The following is a 22,164-nucleotide window of genomic DNA, read 5'->3' as shown; positions in this document are numbered from 1 at the left end:
TGCCTTCACATTATTCTGCCTTATTAGTGGGTTTTGTCGTTTTATTTATCTTAAAGAGCAGACGAAATGAATATTGAGATACATTAAATACAATCATTAAGAAGAATGACTAATAATTGACCATAATTCAATCAAAATGCTGAACAATTTGCTAAAGTAAAGGCTGAATAAAAAAATATTTCAATTACATTTATTTGAAATGGAAGTAATCCGCAAAAATTGTGACATCTTATTTTCTTAAACGATGATTATTTCTTGACAATGGAACTTTTTTTTTGTAAGATTACGCTATTGTAATGCAAGATGAATTTATTCAAAGACTTTTATACGTCTCTGGAGGAGACTGACCAGGACTGACCAGTAAATGATGAGTTGGCACTGTAAATGCCCAGATTATAAAAAAAGTGGCTTTTCTGCTGCTCTTCTTCAAAAATAATCTAAGCTCCTGAACGGAATCAGTCAAGCTGGTGTGCACAACACCAACTTAACGGGTCAAGTTAAGAATTTAACAGGTTAAAATTATGGACTAAGCAGAATTTGCTGTTAAACTCATTCCATGGCCTTCATGTTGCCCCTTTTACGGCTCCTCTCATTGCAAACACAAAACATCTGCTTTTTGCATCCTTTCTCTCAGATGCACAAGGCTGCTGGCTGGTCTCTAAACCCTCCATCCTCCCTAGCTCTGCAGTTTCAGCTGAAGATGACCAGACATGTATAGGGACCTTGGAAATTCACCATTATTATTATTATTGTTATTATTAGGAAGGAATGCCCTCAGTTTTTATGCTCTGTCGGCATGTTGCATTTAATTTAAGGATTTGCTACGCCAGTCCACACACCACTGTGGCTAACAGTGGCTATATAGGGCGAGGAAGTGGTTATATGCATGTGACTACGCACCCATTCATCCATCCATCCATCCACCCACCCACACTCTAAGCCTTTCAGAGGGAATGGCGAAGCTTGGGAATCTGGCTGAAAGCTTCAACAACTCTGGGCTACAGTGAGACTGGATTTGTGAAATGCCCTTCTCCACCCCACATGTCTCTGTAAATGTCTGTGTGTAAATGAAAATCTGAATTAGTTTATACTAAAATAGTAGAATAACTTTTTTTTTCAAAGTTTGTTGAAAATATGAAGTAGAAATTAAAACTTATTTAGGAAAAAAAGAGAAGATGTAGATAAAAGATAAGAATGACCTTTTAAATGATCAACATGTTTCTTAGTCAGAAAGAAAATCCATCATTGTTCCAAGACAAACAACCTGAAAGGATAAAGCAGAGCAACTTTCCTGTACTTCTTTCAGCCTTACTGTTATCTGTTATCTTCCTCACTCCCACAATGCCTGAATGAATTACAGAGATGTCTCTACATAATGAAAATGAACAGTCTCTGTAAATGGCTTCTTACACCTATGTGCCTCACTGGTCTTCATTTTATACTGAAAATAGCTCATTTTGATTATTCCTCTCACATCAACTACTTTCACACTGAAGAGTGTTACCAATGCGACCTGGGAGGGATTGCTGTTTCTATTTTTGGATCCTGTTCAAGATTGCAGTAAGGGGCTCCAGCAAAAACTGGTGACATACGAGGTAAACCCTGGACAGATTTATTGCCAAACAATGTAAGGTTAATCAGTTAAACTGTTAATCCATGTGGCTAAATTCTCTAAGAATATTTTCTACTTCAAAGTTTTAATGAAGTAGATGACACACATGTTGGGTGTCATGTTTCCCAACATGACACCAATATTCCCAATTTGGGCAATCCCTGTTAAGTACGGTTTAGAGCTGGCATCCTTACGCAGTTTCATGCTCTGCAGCCTCTCAGTGTGGCTTCTGCTGGTGTTTATTGTGGCTTGTGAAGCACCAGTTTTCTAAGCTGTCTTACTTAAGCATATGTCTGTCTCCCTGCGTGCAAAATAAAGAGAGGTCACACAGATGTCACTGCATCAAGTCTTGAACTCACTACTTATTTGCTTACAGGGAAATAGTGAACGATGCCTCAGCTTCAGAGTCTAAGCAAATCTGTGAACCAAGAAAGTAGTGTTCTATTACTGCAGTGTAGCCCAAAACCAAACAACAAACTAAAGCATAAAATGAAAAAAAAAAGAATGAAAAAAAGCAGGTTCAGAGGCCCAAGGGTCCAGAGGAGTGGTTGCACTCTGCTTTATTGATTTCTTGAACAACTGCAGTGCCAAGATTGGCCTGCATAGATTTGTCTGTCTCTGAGCACCCCGAGGGCTCTCTGCCGCGTTGAACACTGCGGGGGTACTGGGGAGATGCTAGAGAATATTTACCCCTTCTCAGTCCCGTATTCTCAAACAAAGCCGGGCCGCTGGAGGTTTCTGCTTGGAGGCTTTTCTGGTATGCCGATGGATATTTTAGCTAGCAAATGTTTAACTATTCTTATTACCCAGGCTTTGTGTATACGTCAGGGTAAAGCTTTGTTCCTAGACAGCTTCAGAATGAAAAATGGTTTAATCAGTTTTTTCAAGCAAAAAGTAAAAACTAAGTAAGTTCTTGTTACTTCTCTCCAGGTAATGACTGGACTGTTTGCTTGGCGAGGAGAGTAATGCAGAAAGCAGAACTTAGTTTCAATATTATATTTAATGGACCTATTTTTACCCTCCCAGCACTGAAGTCTCATATTGTTTACAGTGCCTTTCATAAACTAGTCATGACTCCTAAACCTTTTCACTTTTTGTGACAATGCGACTACAAATTTTAATGTTTTTTGTTTGGATTTAATGTTAGTATCAGTCAACCAATCAAGGTGCTTTACATAATGAAAACAAGAAGTTATAAAGAACACACCATACCGTGAAGAATGGAACAGACATTTTATATTACGAGAGCCATCACCAAAATAATTCACGTCTAAAATGTTTGGTCAATGTTACATTTATTATGGTTCAAAGACAATTCTAAAGAGGTGAGTTTCAATTATATTGAAGACCAACTTTCAATATTATTCGTTTTGGAAATTTTCTTCTTTTAAATGTTTTTTATTATTTTATTTTTTTATGTTAAATATTAACTCCAGGCTCTTCGCCTCTTAAATTTGTTTATTTTCACAGTGGCCTGAAAATAGAAACAGTTGATAGTCATCCTGTGCAGCAGATGATGTTGAACCTCAAAAGCTCAAAAGGTTCATTTCCTTTTCCAAGCGGCACACATGAAACACAGATACAGGATGTCCTCTGACCCTTGACTAGTCTGCAGCACAGACTCAAGGACACTACTTTCCTCTCAGTCTTATCTTATCTGATGCCTATTGACCGAACAAGCCAGACAAGCCATTTAACTCTCAACTGGGAAAGACGGTAAACACTTAAAATGTAACAAAAATACATCCGTTTTATTTTTATTTAATTTTTTTTATGTGGCTGGTCTTTTCTCACTCAGCTATTCCCAGGTCCCTGCTGCTGTAAATGGAAACGTCTTCAGTGTGTGTGTGTGTGTGTGTGCGTGTGTGTGCGGGTGTGGGTGTGTGTGTGTGTGTGTGTCTCTGTGGGACAACCAGTGTCAGGACTCCGTTTAACAGCTGAGGGTCAGCTGCTTATGTTACAAGTAAACCCCACCCAGCCACACATCCACGGTAATTTTGACGACAGTGCTTCTCTCTGAACAAGGCGTGAACATAAATAGCAGACACAGGAAATGAGTCACACCCAGTGTCGCTATTTAGTTCACACATGTCTGCTTCTTCATGTAGATCTCTGAGTCTGACCTTACCATGAAGAGTGATGAATGAACACTGATGTTTAGCTTAGTTAGTCATTCACGATAGCTTAAGTTTTTTAGTCTGTGATTCCCAGAACCATCTTACGTAGTGACTAAGCAGCCGTGTCTCATTGAGGAAGGTCCATTGCGTATTGTCTGACACAGATGGGCTTTGTTCACCCAGCATGCACCATCTTGTTCGAAGCCATCACTGCCAGTGACTCGTTTAGCAGACAGAGAAATGGATCGACAAGGCTTAATTCCTGGACACAATCCCACTCCCACAGATGTGAAAACTTCCAAAATGCATCATCAAATGTGTCTCACTCACTTATCTCGACTGGATTAATCTTTTAAATCTGAGTCGGCCAGAACATTTCAAGTTTGATGGAAACTTCACACAAAATCACTCTTTGCTGTAGTTACAGCTAAATAGGTCCGTGCTCCATTTTCAAATCTTTCCACAGACTCGCAACTGGAATCATGTCTGGACTTTGACTGGGCCATTCTAACACATAAAGGTGTTTTAATTTAAACCCTTCGTTGCACAGTGCTGTGAAAAAACATTCTGGGACCCTTGCAGATTTATCTGCTTATTTATTTTTGCTTTTTTATCCCAGTAAAAGGTTCCAGATCATCAAAAAATTATCATCTGACAACAATTACACTGGTAAATACAAAATGCAGTTGGGAAGGGTGAAGTCTCCTCAAACCAACTTGACCCATTGTGAAAATAGATTTGCCTTACCTGTTAGATTGTAAGATAACTATGACTAGCCCTATTTTTAGATGACTGAATTGCTTTCGTAGAAACTATAGACTCCAGTTAATCACACTGACAGCTATATTCACAAATTAAGAAAAAAATAGAAGTGTTATACCAAGACAGACTCCTAAATACTCCAAGAGTACACCAACAACACTTCCAGAGGTCACAAAAGAACCAAGAGCAGCGTCTAGAGCACAGCACATTGCACACGACTCAGTTAAGGTTAATAAATTTTTGATTCTTCAACAAGAAGGAGACTGGACAAAAATGGCATCCATGGAACGGTTCCAGCAGGAAAACCATCACTGACCCGATAAGAAAAGTCTTCTGTCTCCTGTGTAGTTGTCACAATATAATGTTGCCACCACCATTTTTTGACATGGGAGTGCGTTTTAATGTGATGTCACTTTTGAAGGTAATTGCACCATGTTTTATTTAGCTGTATCGATGCAAAGGCAGCTGAATATAAGCCTTAGCAACTTTTTAAGAATGGTTTGGCTTTTGGAATCTGCTATTCTGCCCTGAAATAACTTCTATTTAAATTATACATTCAAAAATTTCTTTGCAAGCCTTTGGCATGTATTGCATTAGTTCTGATACTGTTTATCTGCTTCTAAGAACTGAATCTTTCATCCCAAAGAACCTGCCTCCCTAAGAGCCTTATTATACCTGCCATTTCATTACTTTCATGCTCAGGTCCCCTGATGAAGCATGTAAATGGGTCCTTTTGTCATGTGTTTCAGTACCAACCTACTTTTCTGATCCAGATTGTCTTTTTCCTCTCCAAAGACACACAGAAAGCATTAGCAATACTTGTCTTAGGCTTTTTCATTGGTTATTTCTGTCTACTGGTAACATAAGACCCTGTAAACAAGAACTCCACTGTCTCATGCCAAAGGTATCTTCTTCCTGTCACCACAACACACCCCAAAGACTTCTCTGTTAAACATAAACAAAAGGCTCACACACAGGACCAGATTCCTCTGTATGGTCTCCATTACAGTGCTGGACACTTGCTGTCAACTCCTTTGTCAACTTTGTCGTTCTCCCTTTTTTTGTAGAGGAGGAAATCAGTTTTAATTGACACCAGTTTATATGTTCTTGGGTAAACGTGTAACTTCCCCAAAGAAAAGTCATAGACCTTCGGATTATTCATGTAGTTAGGCAGAAAAATAAAGGGCAGATCTGTTTCAGCCCTCTGTTATGCACCTTTTCTTCTCTCCTGTCTTTACAGCTCTCATTTTTTCATTTTCCTGCACACAAAGGGGCTCTTTATCCCTTACTCTGTACATCATATCACCAACTGACTCTACCCTGAGAGCAGATGGAATCAGGGCCTCTCTTTCATAAAGAGGAATGTGCAGTGAAAGGAATCAATACAATGAAATGTTTAAAGGTGCTCGTATGGGTGAGTGGTAGGTGAGGTGTGCAAAGTCCGTTCCTGGATTGATCTGACGTATTGTTTTCGGTTTGGGCAAGCTCACTGAGGATATAAAACAACTGCCAATATAATCTTGCGGTTCTTCTAAATAGTTTAGTGTCTCGAATGGCCGTGTTTCCCTGTGTACCCTGAATGCAGCAAGGATGTGGGAAAGGGGGCACAAGTGCCAATGATGTTGTCTGTGTTGTTGATGCAGAACAGGTGTTTGACTTTATGGGACCAGATGGGTCTATTATGCATGTCCCCCTGTTCCCTGCATGCTGCACAGTATATTCGTTCCCGCCAGCATGTCCATGTTTAAATGTGTTTGCTCGCTGAGCCTGGTGTAGCAGACGGTGGGATGTCAGATCTTGTCTTTGTGTTGGTCCTGCTGCCTCAGCGGTAATCTCCATTGGTTCTCTGCTACTTTTCTGTTTTTGTCTGTACCTGAAGGCACGGGGCACCAGCTCTGTGTTCTCGATTAGGAAACGTTATCATGTTGATGTAGATTGTACTGCGTGGATAAATGAGTGACTTAAAATGGTATAGCTTGGAACAACTTAGGAAATGATGTCATTTTGGCAAGAAAATCCATACCTGGGTAAGTCAGACTGAATGGGAAGAAGGAACAATTTTTAACACAGCAAATTTATGTCAACTTTTTCATTTAAATGGGTCTTCTCAGTTCTGTTTGACCGGCTCTGTCTACTTACAACAAAATGTTCATTGGTTCTATGAGATTGGAAATACCAAGAGTGCTGCTGCATCCCTTTGGAAGGCTATATAAATTATAACTTTTCAGAGTCTGTGAAGTTTTTCTTTTTCTAAAGAACTTGGTTAAAAATTGTACATTTGAGAATAGAGTGTTGATATCCTTAGACCACACCCTCCCTTATTATATAAATACACATTAGCTCATATGCTTAAATCCAATAATCAGCTGGGAGTTGGAGAATATGCAGAGAAATGATGATATAGTCAAAATAATTACCTGTCAATTTGGTTGAGGCTAATCCTTAGTCCCATGCTGTTCCAATTTATAGAAAACTAAAGATAAATTAGAGGCGTGATGTCACATTTAACATTAAGACATAAACCAACAATTTCACGCTTTATTGAAATTTACACTTTAATGAGAAATTAATTTAGCATGAAACTGAAACTTGATCACAAAACTGTTTATCATTTTTCATTTAAAATTTTTAACTTCATGTTCCTTAGACGTATTGTTGAAAATATACCCTCAAAATGTTTTTCTCACATGCTCTTCCTGACAAAAAAAGAAAAAAGGTTTGCTTTTATTCGTCCCTGCCATTTTGAATTACAGTTTCCTGTGAGTCCTCTCCACAGTTGTTTAAGTTTCATATATGGATAATGCAGATGCTGGTGTTCCTGTTTAGTTTTTTACATGTTTGAAGGGTTACTGCAGAGTGCACCCCAGAGATGCAAGTTCAGATAGAAACATGGAATAGAATGTGGCAGAAATTTTAAATAATTCTTGTGTGAATTAATTTCTTTATACCATTATTTTTTGTCTATTAAATACGCTGGTGAAGCTCATCTTTTGCATGCCTGTTTTAGCTGGAAATAATTAGGAATGTGTGACATAGAAAAACATTAACATTCTCTCCATGAGTGTGTTCTGATTGTAAATGTTGACTGTACTATACCAACACACATGTCCGTGTTGTGATATTAATAAAAATAATCGTGTTGTCGTCTGATGTTGACACTGCCAACCTGCAGAGGGCGCCATTGCTCCATAACATTTTCAGCATTACTCTAAGTGACCTTTCTCTGGTATTGCTCACCTCTCTGAACACATTTTGACATTGCTTTATACTCCTCATGCCTTACAGTCATTAATAGTCATTTCAAGAGATCATTCGCACTGTTAAGTGTAAATGAATAGCCTCTGCGCACCTGTCCTCTTACAGTCACACTCTACGTCTGTGATATTGCAGAGCCTGTGCCCCTGAGGGCAGAAATCAATGGAGATGAATCTCCTAATGAGCAAGTTTCTCTTCCACTGAAGTGTCCGCTCCCTCAGAGGGATGAGTTTCTGCAGACTTTGGTAAAAGGCTGAGGTAGCGTTCCTGAAAGTCAGCAATGATTCTGGGAAGCAAGCAAACTGCTGAACTGTCTCTAAGGGTGAAAATGCGTGTTTGTGTGCGTGTGTGTGTGTGTGTTTGTGCTTCCTTTAGGGCTACTCACACACAGGGGATGATGTTGATGCGGAATCATCTATATATTTTTGCTCCAGTCAATGATAAGATTGAGTCTACTCCCCAATGACTGTGACGCACTCATCCCTTCTTTTCAGCTAAAGAAAAATATCTGCCTAGTGATTTACGATCAGTCCTCTGACTTTTTTTCTACAAGCTGCTCAAGCTTTGATGATTAAGTCTTGGTCGTTTCACAGATCTTACAGTAGAACTTGACCCAGACTGGTTAGCACAGTGAAACTGATCCTCCTAATAACAAGGCAGACTGCTGACAAGAGTTACTGGGTCATTACATTGTCTCCAGGCTTGAGCTATGACTTTGCAGCTGTCAATGTGCAAGTTTTTCATCTTGTAAACTGAAAATTGACCTTCTGTGAGGGGGGGTTGGGGGGGGAGAACCGGGTTACTCATTGAAAGCGTTCAATTTCACAACTGAGGCTGATCTCATTAAAGTGAACAGATGTACCAACACAGCAAACCTAATGTAATCAACGTCTTGCATTTTTTTCCAAATCTCTTAACTTCTTTTCTTTATTATTATTTTACTGCTGAATACTTTAAAATGCTGTCCTGTTTCTGTGTAGCTCTGTAGTGCTGTACAAGCATGGCATTTTCAATGAAGCCAAGCTAATTACTTTAATTACCGACCAAATTGCTGAACATATACAGTACAGACCAAAAGTTTGGACAGAACAGTGTGTCCAAACTTTTGGTCTGTACTGTATATACATAAAATATACATACACCAGTAAAGATATCTATAAGACTGTCAGTCATAAATATAAGGAAAACAATACAACCATAATAGGACAAACTGTTAATATTTGTATGAAACCAACATGAATCTTAAGAACAGATTTTACAATGGCTAGCTAATTGCTAGCTTATATAAAGGGATTTTACTAGTCTAAAGAAAGTGTCCTTCTAAAATCAACCTTTTATATGTGTTTCATACTGTTTCTCATGAGGACCAAAACATAATGTTTTTCTCAGATAATTATGATCTAAATCCATCCAATTTGTGTTTAACAAGAATGGTACCAAGGTTCAGCAGATGAAAGAAATTTACAGAGACCCATATAGCAAGCCCTGAAGTACCGTAACCCACTTGGCTCTGTAACAGAAAAAGGATCTGAGATTCTTTAGACCTCTCACTGGTTGTTTTTTTTTTTATTGCTGTCCCTTTTTCTAGTCCTATGTGTGAAAGAGCAAAAATACTCAGAGAAACTCTTTTGTTTAGTCTTGCCTTTCATTTACCAACTTTGCTCTATGAGAAACAGCAGGGAGAACTTGGTGGGGTATAATCACAAACTTCATCAGCTGCATCTTTCCTCTTTTGAGGCAGTTTTGCCACAGCCCTTTGCCGTTGGAGTTGCTCTGAGCATGTTGTGTCTATTTACGTCTAAAATGTGTGTTTATGATGCAAATATAGCTTTGCGTTTCTGTGCGTCTGTGTGTGTTTTGAATGAGTAGGAGGTGCGTTGGGTTTAGTTTTCAGATGACAGTCAGACGTCTTTGTTGTGGTTTTGGGTCTGGCTCCCTGAAGCCCTGGTGTGTTTCCCTACCCTTTTCTGCTGCCACACACAGCAGGGAACTAAAGACAGCTTTTATCCTCTCATATAGAAACCTTCATAACCTTCACAATAAAAGTTTCTTTAATGTATTGTGAGGTAATGAGGGCTGGTGACGTGGAAGCTGCCTTTTGGTTTGTGACAAAAACTCGTTAGCCAACATTTTTCACTTTCCTTTGTGCCATTAGTCCTAGTAAGTCAGAGCTGAAATTGATATGTTTTTTTTCTAATTTCAATAACCATACATTAAATTGTTCTTTCAGATTATGAGTTTTGATTAAGCCAGTCAGCTGCACCAAATTATCCTGTAAAAAGGCCTTTTTATGGTCTTGTTCTTAAAGGATTTTTTGCTTTGCGTAGTTCTAAAGTTAAGTTAGCAGCTTCTTCATTTGGAGAAAAATAATTAGGTTTTGTTTGGAGTTATGGTATTATGTCATTACAAATGTTGAAATCCAAAAGCACAATATGGCCCCAGAAAATAAAGTTAATGTTTTAGACCATGGGTGTCAAACTCATTATAACTTTGATTTCAAAATCATAAATTTCCTTAAATGACCGGTTGCCACAAGTAATTAGATTTTAGACAAATTAAAACTGATTTGATTTGACTGATAAAATAATACTTAAGCACACGACTGTAATCTTGAAGTTCTATTTCTGTGGCCAAGTTTGACCCGCTGGTCTTGAGTCTGATGTACAGAAAATAAATCTTATGAAGTAAAGGAGTTGTGTTAAGGCTTTGACAAAATTCACTCCTAATTTTCTTTGTTCACACAGACTGATGAACTTTTGAAACCTTTTTCCTGTAACTGTTTTCATTTATTAAGAGCTTGACACAAATTGGAACCGCTGACTGTGACATGTTGTTATAAAGGCTTGTTGACCCCGGTTGATTTTTGCTGCTGTTCTCTTGAAGTGATCTCTTTTTTTTTGTCACAATTTCAATTGTTTTAACTTCTTAATTTTCTTAATGGACTCATTTAGCAACTTGTTTATTGTGGCCATTTTTATTTTGTTGAATTTGTTTATACTGTCTGTTTTGATTTTCATCTATAGTCTTTCTTTCCTCCCTCTTAATCAGTCTATAATGTTTGTTTTTTTTAAATGAGACTTAAGTGTCTTTAAACTAAAATCTTTCTCCTCTCCTTTGTTGCACTGAAAATACTATATATAACCACCTTCCTTCTGAAACGCTCCCTGAGCTCTGAGTGCACTCTGCTTCCTCCAGCTGATTAGCGTCATGCAGGGGGAAGTTATCCATATTCCTCCACACATCCGTTCAGAAACAACAAAGCTCCGGGCTTTGTCTCGAAAGCAGCACAGCCCTCCGGGAGCTTATTATGCAAGGGTCAGCTTGTGTAATTTGTAATCAGTGTCTTTTCTCAGATTTCACGCAAATGTTATTTTCTGATCAAACTTTTTGTCTTATTTGATCGAAAATGATTTGGATTGCTCTAACAACATCCTCACAGCAGCTGACTATCACAACTGGCTGTTCCACAGTCACATGTTGCTAATCCACCCATCATCCCATCAATGGCCTGTGACCGTCTAACAAGGCAGAAAACCCAGTGAAGCTGAAAGGTGTTAGGTCTTTCCACTACTAATCCTACTAGTACCGTTTTTTTTCTTTCTTTTTTCCTCACCCTCTCTGGCTCTGGGCTAAGAAGCAGCAGAACTGTTTGAGTCAGCTGCCTGTCTGCCTGCCAACAGGACCTGTCATTGAGATAATAGTTATTTTCTTCTGGTTTTGTTCAGCTTGTGGGCTTTTGTCCTGTTAGTCTTTGTATTTATACTGGAAGGGGATTAACATGCAGCAGTTTTATGGTTCAAGATGCTTCTGGTGGGCTGATGGAAAGCCTGAAGAAGAATACAGTGGGATCATCAGTCTTAGTTGATGTTTGCTTCCACGTGTATTGTGGTCTGATCTTTACAGATATTATCCAGCAGAATCTTAAGTTGCGAGGTATTCAACTTCACATTTAACTTCAATCTTCCCCAAGTCATAATGGTCCCAGCCGTGGATGGTGAAGCTAAATCAGAACTTTAAATGGTACAAATCTGCATGCATGTAAAAAAATATATAAATGGATGTACTCAAGATGACACTGATCAGTTGCATTAGACCTTACCATGAAATATTGTTCAGTAGGTGACAAACGGTAATTCAAGTGAGTTTCATTTATTTCCGCTGAAGAGTCTAGCTATTAGCTTAGAAAATTTGCTTTGCCTCACCCTTTAAAAGTTTAAATGTTTTAACTTCCATTAAGCTTCGTCTGAGGTTTTAAGCTTTTCTCCCAGTTCAGCAGAAGTTCTGACAAACACACAGTATGCAGCGCATGCACACACAAATTTCAGAATGTTTTCTGAACCACTTTGACTTCCCCGGGAACAGTAAATCTCAGTCTTCTCTCCAGCTGTTGCTGCCTGTCACAGCTTAGCTGGTTGATCATAAAACCTGCAGGGAAGAGGTGTCTTTGTGAGGGAAATGATCCAGCTGTTTGCTTCTTTGTCCCCTTGGGTTTCCTCCTGTGAGGCGAAAAGCCTCTCAGAGCCCCTTTGTTTCCAATGTTTGCGTTTGGAAAAGGTTTACAGCACATGTTCTGGGGGTGATGGAAAGGCAAATATGGGGGAATTTGTGTTGTTTGAGCAAAAAGAATTGTTGGGGCAAAGCAAAAGTGTTGTCCAATGCATGTTTGGGCTTGCGATGCATTTAATTTAACATGGAAGTCAGGCCTTGTAATAGGGGATGCCATCACACCTGAGTCATGTTGTTGTTGCGAGTTAGAAAATGAGTGCTATTTCCTAATTGTTGGAGTGACAACTACTGTAAGAAATACCAATGTAACATTTTGTGCTTTTAAAACACTGAAGAAACATGTTCAGCATGGAGAACGGAGGTTTCACAGCATAATATGTGCTGAGAATTCAATTTTGGAATTCTGATTTCCATCAGTAGAAATGACCAGCGAGGGATTTCCTTCTCACGACATATTGGCAGTGTGACATTTTGCCCAGGGCGGCACCATGTCTAGTCCTGTTTCTTAGTACCGGTATGGTAAATAGAGAATGGGTTCCAGTTTAAATTACAACAAAGGCAGAAACTTCAAAGTGTTAATAGGTCACTAAATTATTCTTCATTTATTACAGACACTTTAAAACTCAGCGTGGCTTGTGATCTTTGAACAAAAAAGTTACATTCCCTTCACCCATGGGTTCTAAAATACACCTCACTAAATTTAAATGGTTCTGGAATGAGTGCAATTGTTATAAATCTGACTCAGTGGCCAGTGGCCCGCAACATGGCGGTTATTTCCTGTGGAGGGGTCGATTTGTGGTCTGCGTATTTTGTCCGGGGGACGCACACTTCTCACACACAACAGCTGGAGAACAGAAGACGGATGTTGTATTTTCTGTGCTCCTGATATGCTTTTTCTTGCGCCCAAGAAAATCACTTTTTTTTCCCCCAGAATCTTTTTTTCGGATTTTTTTAATATATATACAATTTTGTCTCAAAGAAGGAAGGAAGAAAAAACCTGTTTCTGTATTAAATATCAAGACTTGTTTTTAATTGGGGTCCGTGTTACTTTATAGTTCATGCTGCCTTATCCGATGATACGGAGCCCCAGCTGTCATGGTTCAAATTCCCTCCATTAGGGCGTAATAAAGAACAAAGCTCTCCACCCTCTTGCGGCTGCGTTCTGCTCTGGCATTTGCGGTGTTTATTGGTTTGAAGGAGAGCAATATATCTCTTTCCTCCCCTTTTCTCTGTTTTCTTTCCTTTTAAAGTTCGCTCCTGCTGCCCGAAGCGCGTCTTAGGGGTTAATTTAACACCGAGCAGCCGGAGGAGCGTCAAGGCGCGTACGCGCTCACTGATACAGTGGAGTAGTTGTGCCGATTGCTCCCGCAGAGGCGATGCCCTTTTGTGGAGAGGCTTCCAGTCACAGAGGACACACCACGTTCACAGTTGGGACACAAAGAAGAAGAGCTCCGTTTTAAAAGAAGAAGAAGAAAAAAGGCTCCATTCTTCCCCCGCTGTTTACTGTGGGTGTTTACAAGGATTTTTGTTGTGCGCATGAAAAGTAGGAGAGGAGAGGAGACCCCAGCTTGCTCTCTCCTCTCTCCTCGGAGTTACCAGTCTCGCGTTGGATGGAGAGTGGAACTCTTGCGCACGAGTTTTGCTCATGGAAGTAAAGATGAAGTTCTCTACAGTGGTTTCAGCAGGATAGTGGACTGGAATCCTGTAATTCACCCTCAAAAAGAAGCATTTTTTTCTTTTATTTGCTTCCACCTGCACAAAGGATGCCAAATGATAAATACGCAGACATGGAGGAAAAACTTTGGATACTGGAGGACCTCAACATGATGTACATCCGTCAGATTGCTCTCAGCTTGCAGGTAAATTCTCACTTTTGGCCAGTTTTATTAGACAGAAGAGATGGGTGGGCTTGCATTGTCACATTGTAGCTTTCTGAGGCTTTCCAGTGAATCTCTTTGTCAACTGACACAACATGCTGCTGTGGTTTGGACTGGTACACACAGAGGAGCTTCTTAAAGAATGTGTGTGTGTGACAAACCAGTCAGACTGACGCTAGCTTGGTCTCTTCCTTCACAGATGGTAGATAGAAAACAACCCCACATGTCATCCATCTCTCTCTTTTACTGTCTCCCCTTTCAGCTGGGGCTCACACACAGTCCACAGCTGCACGCATGGCCTCCATGACTCCCAGTGTGATTGTGAGTGAGCGTGTGTGTGTGAGAGAGAAGGGGAAAATGGGGGAAAAAATGTTTTAGCATGTAAGCAGTTTTTTTTGCCATAATTTTGCTAATCCACACAATCTGTGTTTCAGTCATCTCAGAGGAAATAGCTAAGGAATTAGCAGTTGTTTTTTTTCCCCAGATTTTACAGAGAAGTTAAACTTATAGTCACTGGCACTGTTGAGGAAATTTTAATTATAAGCTTTGCTTTTTTTCTATTTCATCTGGACTCATAAAAGTTTAATAATGTAATTTTTAAAACTAGTGCAGAGATGTAATGTGTGCTCGCTCTCTGGTCCTTGTCAGCATCTTTGTCTAATCTGCTGGGTCTTTAACTTAGACAATGAGTTTGTGCTGTGGAGGCAGAAGTGGGGTAGTTTGAACCAAAACACTGGGTCAAAATTTATGACCCAGTTTGTTTTGTAAGAAAAGAGAATATAGGAAACCTCATCCTTATTTACAGGTTGTCGTTTTACACACTCATGAATTCAAGGAGTCTCTCCTGCAGTATGCAATGACCAGATGCAGAGCTACCTGATCTATTGAATTGTCTACGAGCAATATTGGAATCACTAAAAGCTCAGTTTGCATGTTCCCCTCCTGCATGCACAGGATTAGTCTGATAAGTTTCCACACTCTAAAAACATGCTAGAAACCTTAACATCTTTTGAAGATGAACAACTTGGAATAGTGAGTTGGATAAAACCCTCAGCCTTGCAACAAGGTCAGAAATATAACACAGATTGGGATTTTTTTTAACTCTACAGTTTAGAGTTTGAAGATTGAACCCTTGATCTGTGACTGCGAAGTAACTTGATCATGTTTGCATGAACCACATCAACTTTCTTAGTTTGTGCAGCATCTTTGAAATCTTGAGCTTCAAAGCTACTTTCACATGAGGGTGCAGTAAAAAAAAAAAGCAATGTTTCTGGAGGGTTTTGGTGGCCTGTAATGCGCTGCCACAAACCAGCTATCATGGGTTCCTCATTTTTTTCCAAGAATGATCTGATCAAGCTGTAATCGCATTAACTGTTGTTTGATGATAAACTTATTTACTGCCCAGACATGGGCTGTAAAAATGCTGTCTTGTCTGGTAATTGAATCTAGGGCATTATGGTGGAACGTAGGAATGTCTTTCTGGAGATCTTGCATTTCACTCTCAATTTTAGCTTAATTTTACTAATTCAGTTAAATGTATTATAACAAGATAGAAAATCTTTATTTAGTCATGTGAGAAAACTCCTGTGTTACGTTTTCCCCTTCAGAAGGAGCTCAAAGGTGAGGGGTGTCTTCCACAAGTCAAACTATCTGCTTTGAGAAGAACCCAAAACTTTGTTGGGTACTTTTGATGCAACATGGCCTCTTCTTTGCTCAGAAACACATTTCATTTGGTCACCCACTCTGTTGTTCCCCTCATCACGCTGCAGTTCTCCTCACTATGGGTGGGTTTATTAAACAGTGAGATTCTTTGTATGTGGCAGAGCTGCACAGCCCACGGTCTAACTGTAATTTCAGCAAGCTGTGGGGGATTTTAGAAAAAAAAGAAAGAATGGGTAATTAAAATTTGCAGTTATTGACTGTAAACTCTCTCTGCTGCTCTCATTTTCACGCCACAGCATAGCAGTTTTCTGCAAAACCACTCCCACCCAAGGCACAAGCTTACACATGTAGGTTTGCGACTTATACAGACATTAATATTCACACATTACGTCACTCCATTTTTCAGGTGTGCACAAAGGCTGTGTAAGTGCTGGAATATGTTCTTTTGCAATTTTGCACTCAGTGGGACGTTAAATTTCTGCTCTTCAGGTTTTAACAAGTCTGTTGGAATAATAGCATTGGTTGCATTCTTTGCTCCACTCTTTTCTTCCTTCTGCCTCCCCTGTGAGGCACCCTGGGCAGCAATGTCACTACTTTAATTGTACATAAATTGCCAAAAAAACAAAAAAGAGAAATTTTGCCACAGGATACAGGATTTGCCTCAAAAAGGGGGAGGGGGTTATAGTTGATGGGAAACAGGAAATGGTCGTGTGTAATTATGTCCACCACCACTGGGAGAGACAAGTAAATGTCACTGAAAATGCCAAATAAAAGAAACACATGCACCACTTCCTGTTATCAAAAATGCAGATATACAGTGTCTCGCAGAAGTATTTCTAAACACTGAACTTTTTAAGATTTTGTCAAACCACAGCCGTGAACTCTTTTGTGTTTTGGGGGGATTTTATGTGATAGACCGACAGCAAGAAATATATAAGGAAGGGGAACTCTGAAAATGTTTTGCAAATTTGTTAACAGCCCTCTCTGAATAAATACTTTGCAGGAGCACCTTTCACTGCCATTAGAATTTGAGTTTGTCTCTAACATCTAGAGCCTGAAACTTTGACCCACTCTTTGTAAAATGGGTCATTTTTTTCCCCTGTTGGATAGAAAGTATCTGTGAACATCTGTCTTCTATAGAAGATAGATGTTCACAGATACTTTCTGTTGCAAGAGTATACTCTTGCCACAATTTTGCAAAAGTCTGGACTTTGACTGGAACAATTTGATTCATGCTTCTTTGATCTCAACCGTCCCATTATTAAACTATATTCAGGGGCTTTATTATGCATAATGGTGGAGCTCTCACCCAGTGTTGCAAAGTTTCTACAGGTTTTCCTCCTGGATTGTTGCCTGACCATTGACTTCCTGGGCAATTCTGCTCAATTAAAATCTCGTTTCACATCACATTCTGGGCTTTCTCCCATGGAAGTGGATTGTCCAATAGATTTTCTACTGGGCCCATCAGCAAACCGAAGGAGAAGTTGGGATCAATGCCGTCAATTTTCTGCGTTATTTTAGAATTGTGCTCTGCCTGTAGTTTTAGCGATGGCAGCAGTGGGAGTGAACAAAGCTGCTCACATCATGGCCAAGCTTTAGCGATGTGGAAACATTTAAAACTTCGAGAGAGTCCACGCCTCCAGGAAGTAATCGCTTCTCAATAGCCGCGAGCCCAGACCTTCTGGACGAAGCAAATAACGCAGGACAAGAAACTGCTTTAGTTTTCCTGGATAGGTTTGACTAAACCATTTCTCTCTCCCTCCTGAAAAAGTATCCCCACAGCATGATGCCGCCATAACCATGTTTCACCAAGCAAAAAATGTTTTCTGGCTGATGTGCTACTTTGTATGCAGAGAGAGTTAAATTTTGGCTCATTCTTCCACATCCTGTATGCAGAGAGGGTTAAATTTTGGCTCATTCTTCCACATCCTTGTTATGTCCTCTAAACGGCATGTGGCTAACTCCAAACGGGACTTCCTATTGCTTTTCCATTAACAATGGTTGTTTTCTTGCCACTTGTTACTAAAGGTTTGGCTGTGGATCTCATGACTAATAGTCGTCCTGTTGTTGGCAGCTTCCCACCTGATCTGTGGATGTCTGGAGCTCCTCCAGAGATTTCATTTCAGATAATAGATTGAACACCACTCTGTGAGATGTCCACAGCCTGTGCATGACCTCACTCTACTTGAGACTTTTCTGATGTTTTCCCTGATATATTTACTGTATCCCTTGGCCTTTACGATGCTGATTGTAACATAACAACATTTTAAAACGTTCAAAGATTAGAAAAATCTTTGCAATTTGTTTCATATCTAATGCTACGGGTTTCTTAAAGCATGTTTTTTTCTTACATGCAAAACATGGAAGCCTTTTCTTTTTTAGGATTTTTGCCTTTCTTGTTCAGTTAAATGTCAAGAGTTTCTGAGCATTGTTTGTGACCCAACTTGTAAATTCAGGGTTTGTGCTGGGCAAGCCATTCTTTGTTAATCAGTCTTTGTCTGTGACAGTACAATTCTTTCTCTGTGTGTAAGTGTGAATGTTATCTGGCTGATCATCCCAGTAATAACAGCTTTTTGGAAGCACAGAAACTGGAGAGTGAGGAGGAAAAACATTTAGTTGCAAATCCTTTTCAGATTACCAAAAGATAGCATAGAAACTTAACTGCTTTTGCATTTTTTTGGTGTTTTAAACAAACAAAAACAAATAAACAACAGAAAAAAATTCTCCTCCTTGTCAAGATTTATTCAGCTGCCTTCGCGTGGCCCTTCAGTCTGTCTCAGAGGTATGGATAATGCAGATCGTTGGAATTCCCGAACATCTTCTGTCCTTAAACAAACACAGACATGCTGACCCTGACATGCTGTATTAGCAGTAGCTCGTCTCTAACGTCGGCTGACTGGGAACTCACATGGGAGTGGGTCGGAGGGGGTCAGATGTCAGGTTCTTGCTGGCTCACTCAAGACATGTGCTCGACCTCTCACACGCTCCAAAGACCTAAACTTAGTTCTGACGGCGACTTGGATGCTTTTTCAGCCTGAAATATCCTGTGACTGATATATATATATATATATATATATATATATATATATATATATATATATATAAATATATATATATATATATATATATATATATACACGGTGGCTCCTCATTCGGTCTCAGAGCTGTGGTTCAAGATGCTGCAAACATTTGCTTGAAAAAAAAAACAAAAAAATCAAGATGGATGGATGCATTGTCTGCTTGAAACTGTGCTGATGTAACCGGCTTGGAATGAACTTAGTGTTTGATTCAGTTTATTCCTTCTTCATATGATGTCATGTCCATGAAAGCATACTGGGGTTGTTTCACCATTTTGCTTGTGACTGTGAAACATTTCCTCTGTTCATATGGACGTGGGTGGGAAAAGATATTCCTCAGCTTTTAGATTCTATAGTTTTACTTTTCCATGCTTGAAAATACATGGCTCTGTTGAGAAATAAAATCAAAAAGTCAGCATATAATCCAAATCTACAATGGAACAGTAAAAAAATAAATAAATCTCATGTCTACACAGTAGCAGTGTTGATAACAAAACTGAACTTTTGGCCTTATTTGCAACACTTAACCCTAAATATGGCATCATCACAGTGAGACATAGTGTTGGCTCTGTCATGCTGAGGGGTGCTTTTAATCAGCAAATACAAAGAAACTAATTAGGGTTGATGGGAAGATGGATGAAGCTAGGATCATCCATCTTCTTACAAACAGAAAAATAATTAAATCCCAGACGTGTTTAATCTTTGTGTCTCTGGGCTGTAACCGGCACAAACACAGATCAACTGATTTGCTTTTATTTTCACTCATTTCAACATTTGTGGAAAAAAACCCCAAAAACATACTTCATCATTTCCTTTCCCAACATGCCTCAGCCTTTATTCGCTGCACACCTTTCCTTGCAACATTTGGATTAGGATCACTGCTTCGGTTCACGGAGCAGCGAGCAGGTAAAAAGAAAAAAAAAAACACACAGTGTTTCAGAGTGTGTATGTACATGTGCTTTGGAGTCTGTGTGTATCTATTGGTTCAGCTGGCAGGTTGTTTAGGTAGCTCCATATTAAGCTCCACCAGACACAAGTGGAAGGAGTGTTAAAGTCAGCAGGACACACAAGTCATGTCAGAACCAGTGCACATTCCTACATGACAGACTACTTCTGTTTGTATGCTTGGTAGTAAGAAAGCGTTTGCAAACAGAAACAGGCCGGCAATATGCTATATACATTTGAAAACAAACTACTCTTATCACTCAGGATTTCAGCGTTTTACATGTGTTTATTCGTGTGGCAGGGTTTTTCAGTGAGCTCAGTCTGTTTGCTGTGTGTGTGTGTTTTCGATCAAGTATGCTTTTAGATTTTCACTCCTGGGTTGCTACAGTTGTTTGCAGTTCTCTCAGCGGTGTATGCCAAAAGTAACCAAGAAAGGCGTCTTTGTGTCACATCACACACACCTACTGCTCAACACCAAGCCTTGCTCTCCTGCTTGGAACAACACATCTGCTTTCCAAACCGCAGCTATTCCAGCCAGCTTCCCTTCAACCTTCTAAAGTCCGAATCAGGTGGCACCCCACCTTGGATCCGCACCCAATACCTCCCATGGATATTACCGCAAAACTGTATCGCCCCTCAGTAGTTCATCCTGGCCGTTGCCCATGAGGCGGTTAGGAGGAGCGGCGCTCTTCTAAATAGGACCTCTGTGTGAGGAGAAACCTGGTTGGGTTCTGTGCTGATCCGGTTTCCTTTGAAAAACAGCAGGCACGGGCCGGGAGATGGAGCAGGAGAAAACACTGAGCTGAAGGTGATGTTGTTGTTGGAACCTACTGTAGACCTGCCTCCCCGCACCTTTGCTGATTGGTTTATGTTGCTTCTCTGCCTGAGGCTGCCTGATAGCTTTACCTTGCTTATCTCTTTAGCGGCATTCAGATGAAAATGATGCTTTCATCATTTAAAGTAGGCATGCACCTACCAGGATTTTGTCACCAATCTCTGATTTTTGTAAATCTTTGACCAAGTAATACTTAATTTAGCCAATTCTAGTTTATCCCCCAGTATAATGTAGGAAATATAAGAACAGCAACCAAAATATTGTTTTGTAGCTTTGGAAGGGAAGGCCAAGCAGTAAAACAGGATATTTTCTACATATGATATTTGATATTTTAAGCTGTGTTTAGTATCTTCTACTACCGTGGTTATTAGCATACTTAGCATGACATCAGTTTTTATGTGTATTCCCTTAAGAATGTAAAGTCTTAATAATGTTTCCAAAAACATGCCAACTTTTCTAAATCCAGACAGTTTCATGAAGGGTTCAGAGAAACGTAGCTGCATTCAAACTTCTAACGTCCACAGTACGACACTGACTGTCTTTAAAGTTATTACAAGCATTTGAAAGACATCACTAAATAATTTACCTAATTGGCCGTGCCATGGGGTGAAGAAGAGAAGAACTGCATTATGGGAGAGACAGAGACTGCCGTTAAATATGTTTATAAATACTAATAAACTTTCTTCTGTTGATTTTTTGTGTTTGTTTGTTTTCTTGTTCCAATAAAATCCCTCGGTGTTTATCTGAGTTTGGGATCAGCAAAAAGAAGACATTCTTTTGGTGGTTGTTTTAGCATCATTTTTTAACATTTTACTCTTTTTAGGATTTTACTGTAGTCAACAAACTTGCAGTTTTTGATATTAAAAAAAAACCCTTAAAATAACATTTAAGTTATTTTAAAAGCCTGAAAATAATTAACTCTGAGTCCTCTTCATTGAGCCCTACATAGTTTTTGAATTTTTGCTTCACTGTCATGAACATGCATTAAGACCGTTTGAATTTAGTATTTCTAAGTAAAACCTGGGGCCTGAGTTATTGTATCCATAGCCTTGAAAGTTACAGTTTCGTAGTGGCGGCAATGTTTGCTGCTGGCTGCTTATCAGGAGCTCCTGGGAATGTGCTTAGGCTTGTACCTGGTTACTTTTGTGTTTATACAGCCTGTTCATGAGCTTGTGTGATGTATTTGTTTTCTTTCCTGCCAGTGAGATAAAGTATGAAAGAACATTATGTGGGCAAGAGTGTGGGTCCGTCAGTTCTCTCACTGGCTTGCGTGTCTTTGAGGATCATGTGCGTGGGTTTAAATGCATCTACTTGTGCATGCTTGGCTCTTTTTCTTTTAGCTTTTATGTTCTTTACGTCCATCTAACGTCTCTCTACAGGGTGAGTATCCTGGAGCACAATATGGGAAACAAGTGTAGAGCAAGAGCTTTCTAACTAACAATTCTTTAAATTAAAACAATCCATCCTCGGCTGCATGTTCTCCTGCAGTTCAGCGCAGTAGTGTTTCTTGTAGAGC

General features: G+C 39.5%; 1 protein-coding gene across 4 annotated transcripts in view; it reads left to right on the top strand.

Annotated features, from left to right (window-relative positions):
- The window catches only part of rtkna (rhotekin a), a 62,999-nt gene that overhangs the window by 5,463 nt on the left and 35,372 nt on the right, over positions 1-22,164 (top strand). The window contains exon 1 of one of the 4 annotated variants that reach the window (XM_044112880.1): positions 13,381-14,111. The exons of 2 other annotated variants lie outside the window; for them this stretch is intronic. In XM_044112880.1, the coding sequence (XP_043968815.1) occupies positions 14,016-14,111 (96 nt within the window). In that variant the 5' untranslated portion in view covers positions 13,381-14,015. Of the gene's footprint in view, positions 1-13,380; positions 14,112-22,164 lie in introns of those variants that run through there. One more of the 4 variants, XM_044112876.1, reaches the window with a different exon arrangement.

This window comes from Gambusia affinis, linkage group LG03 (genome assembly GCF_019740435.1).
Source record: "Gambusia affinis linkage group LG03, SWU_Gaff_1.0, whole genome shotgun sequence".
Classification (NCBI taxonomy): domain Eukaryota; kingdom Metazoa; phylum Chordata; class Actinopteri; order Cyprinodontiformes; family Poeciliidae; genus Gambusia; species Gambusia affinis.
The sequence above is the reverse complement of the archived record's forward strand: the minus strand, read 5'-3'. Positions and strand labels throughout refer to the sequence as shown.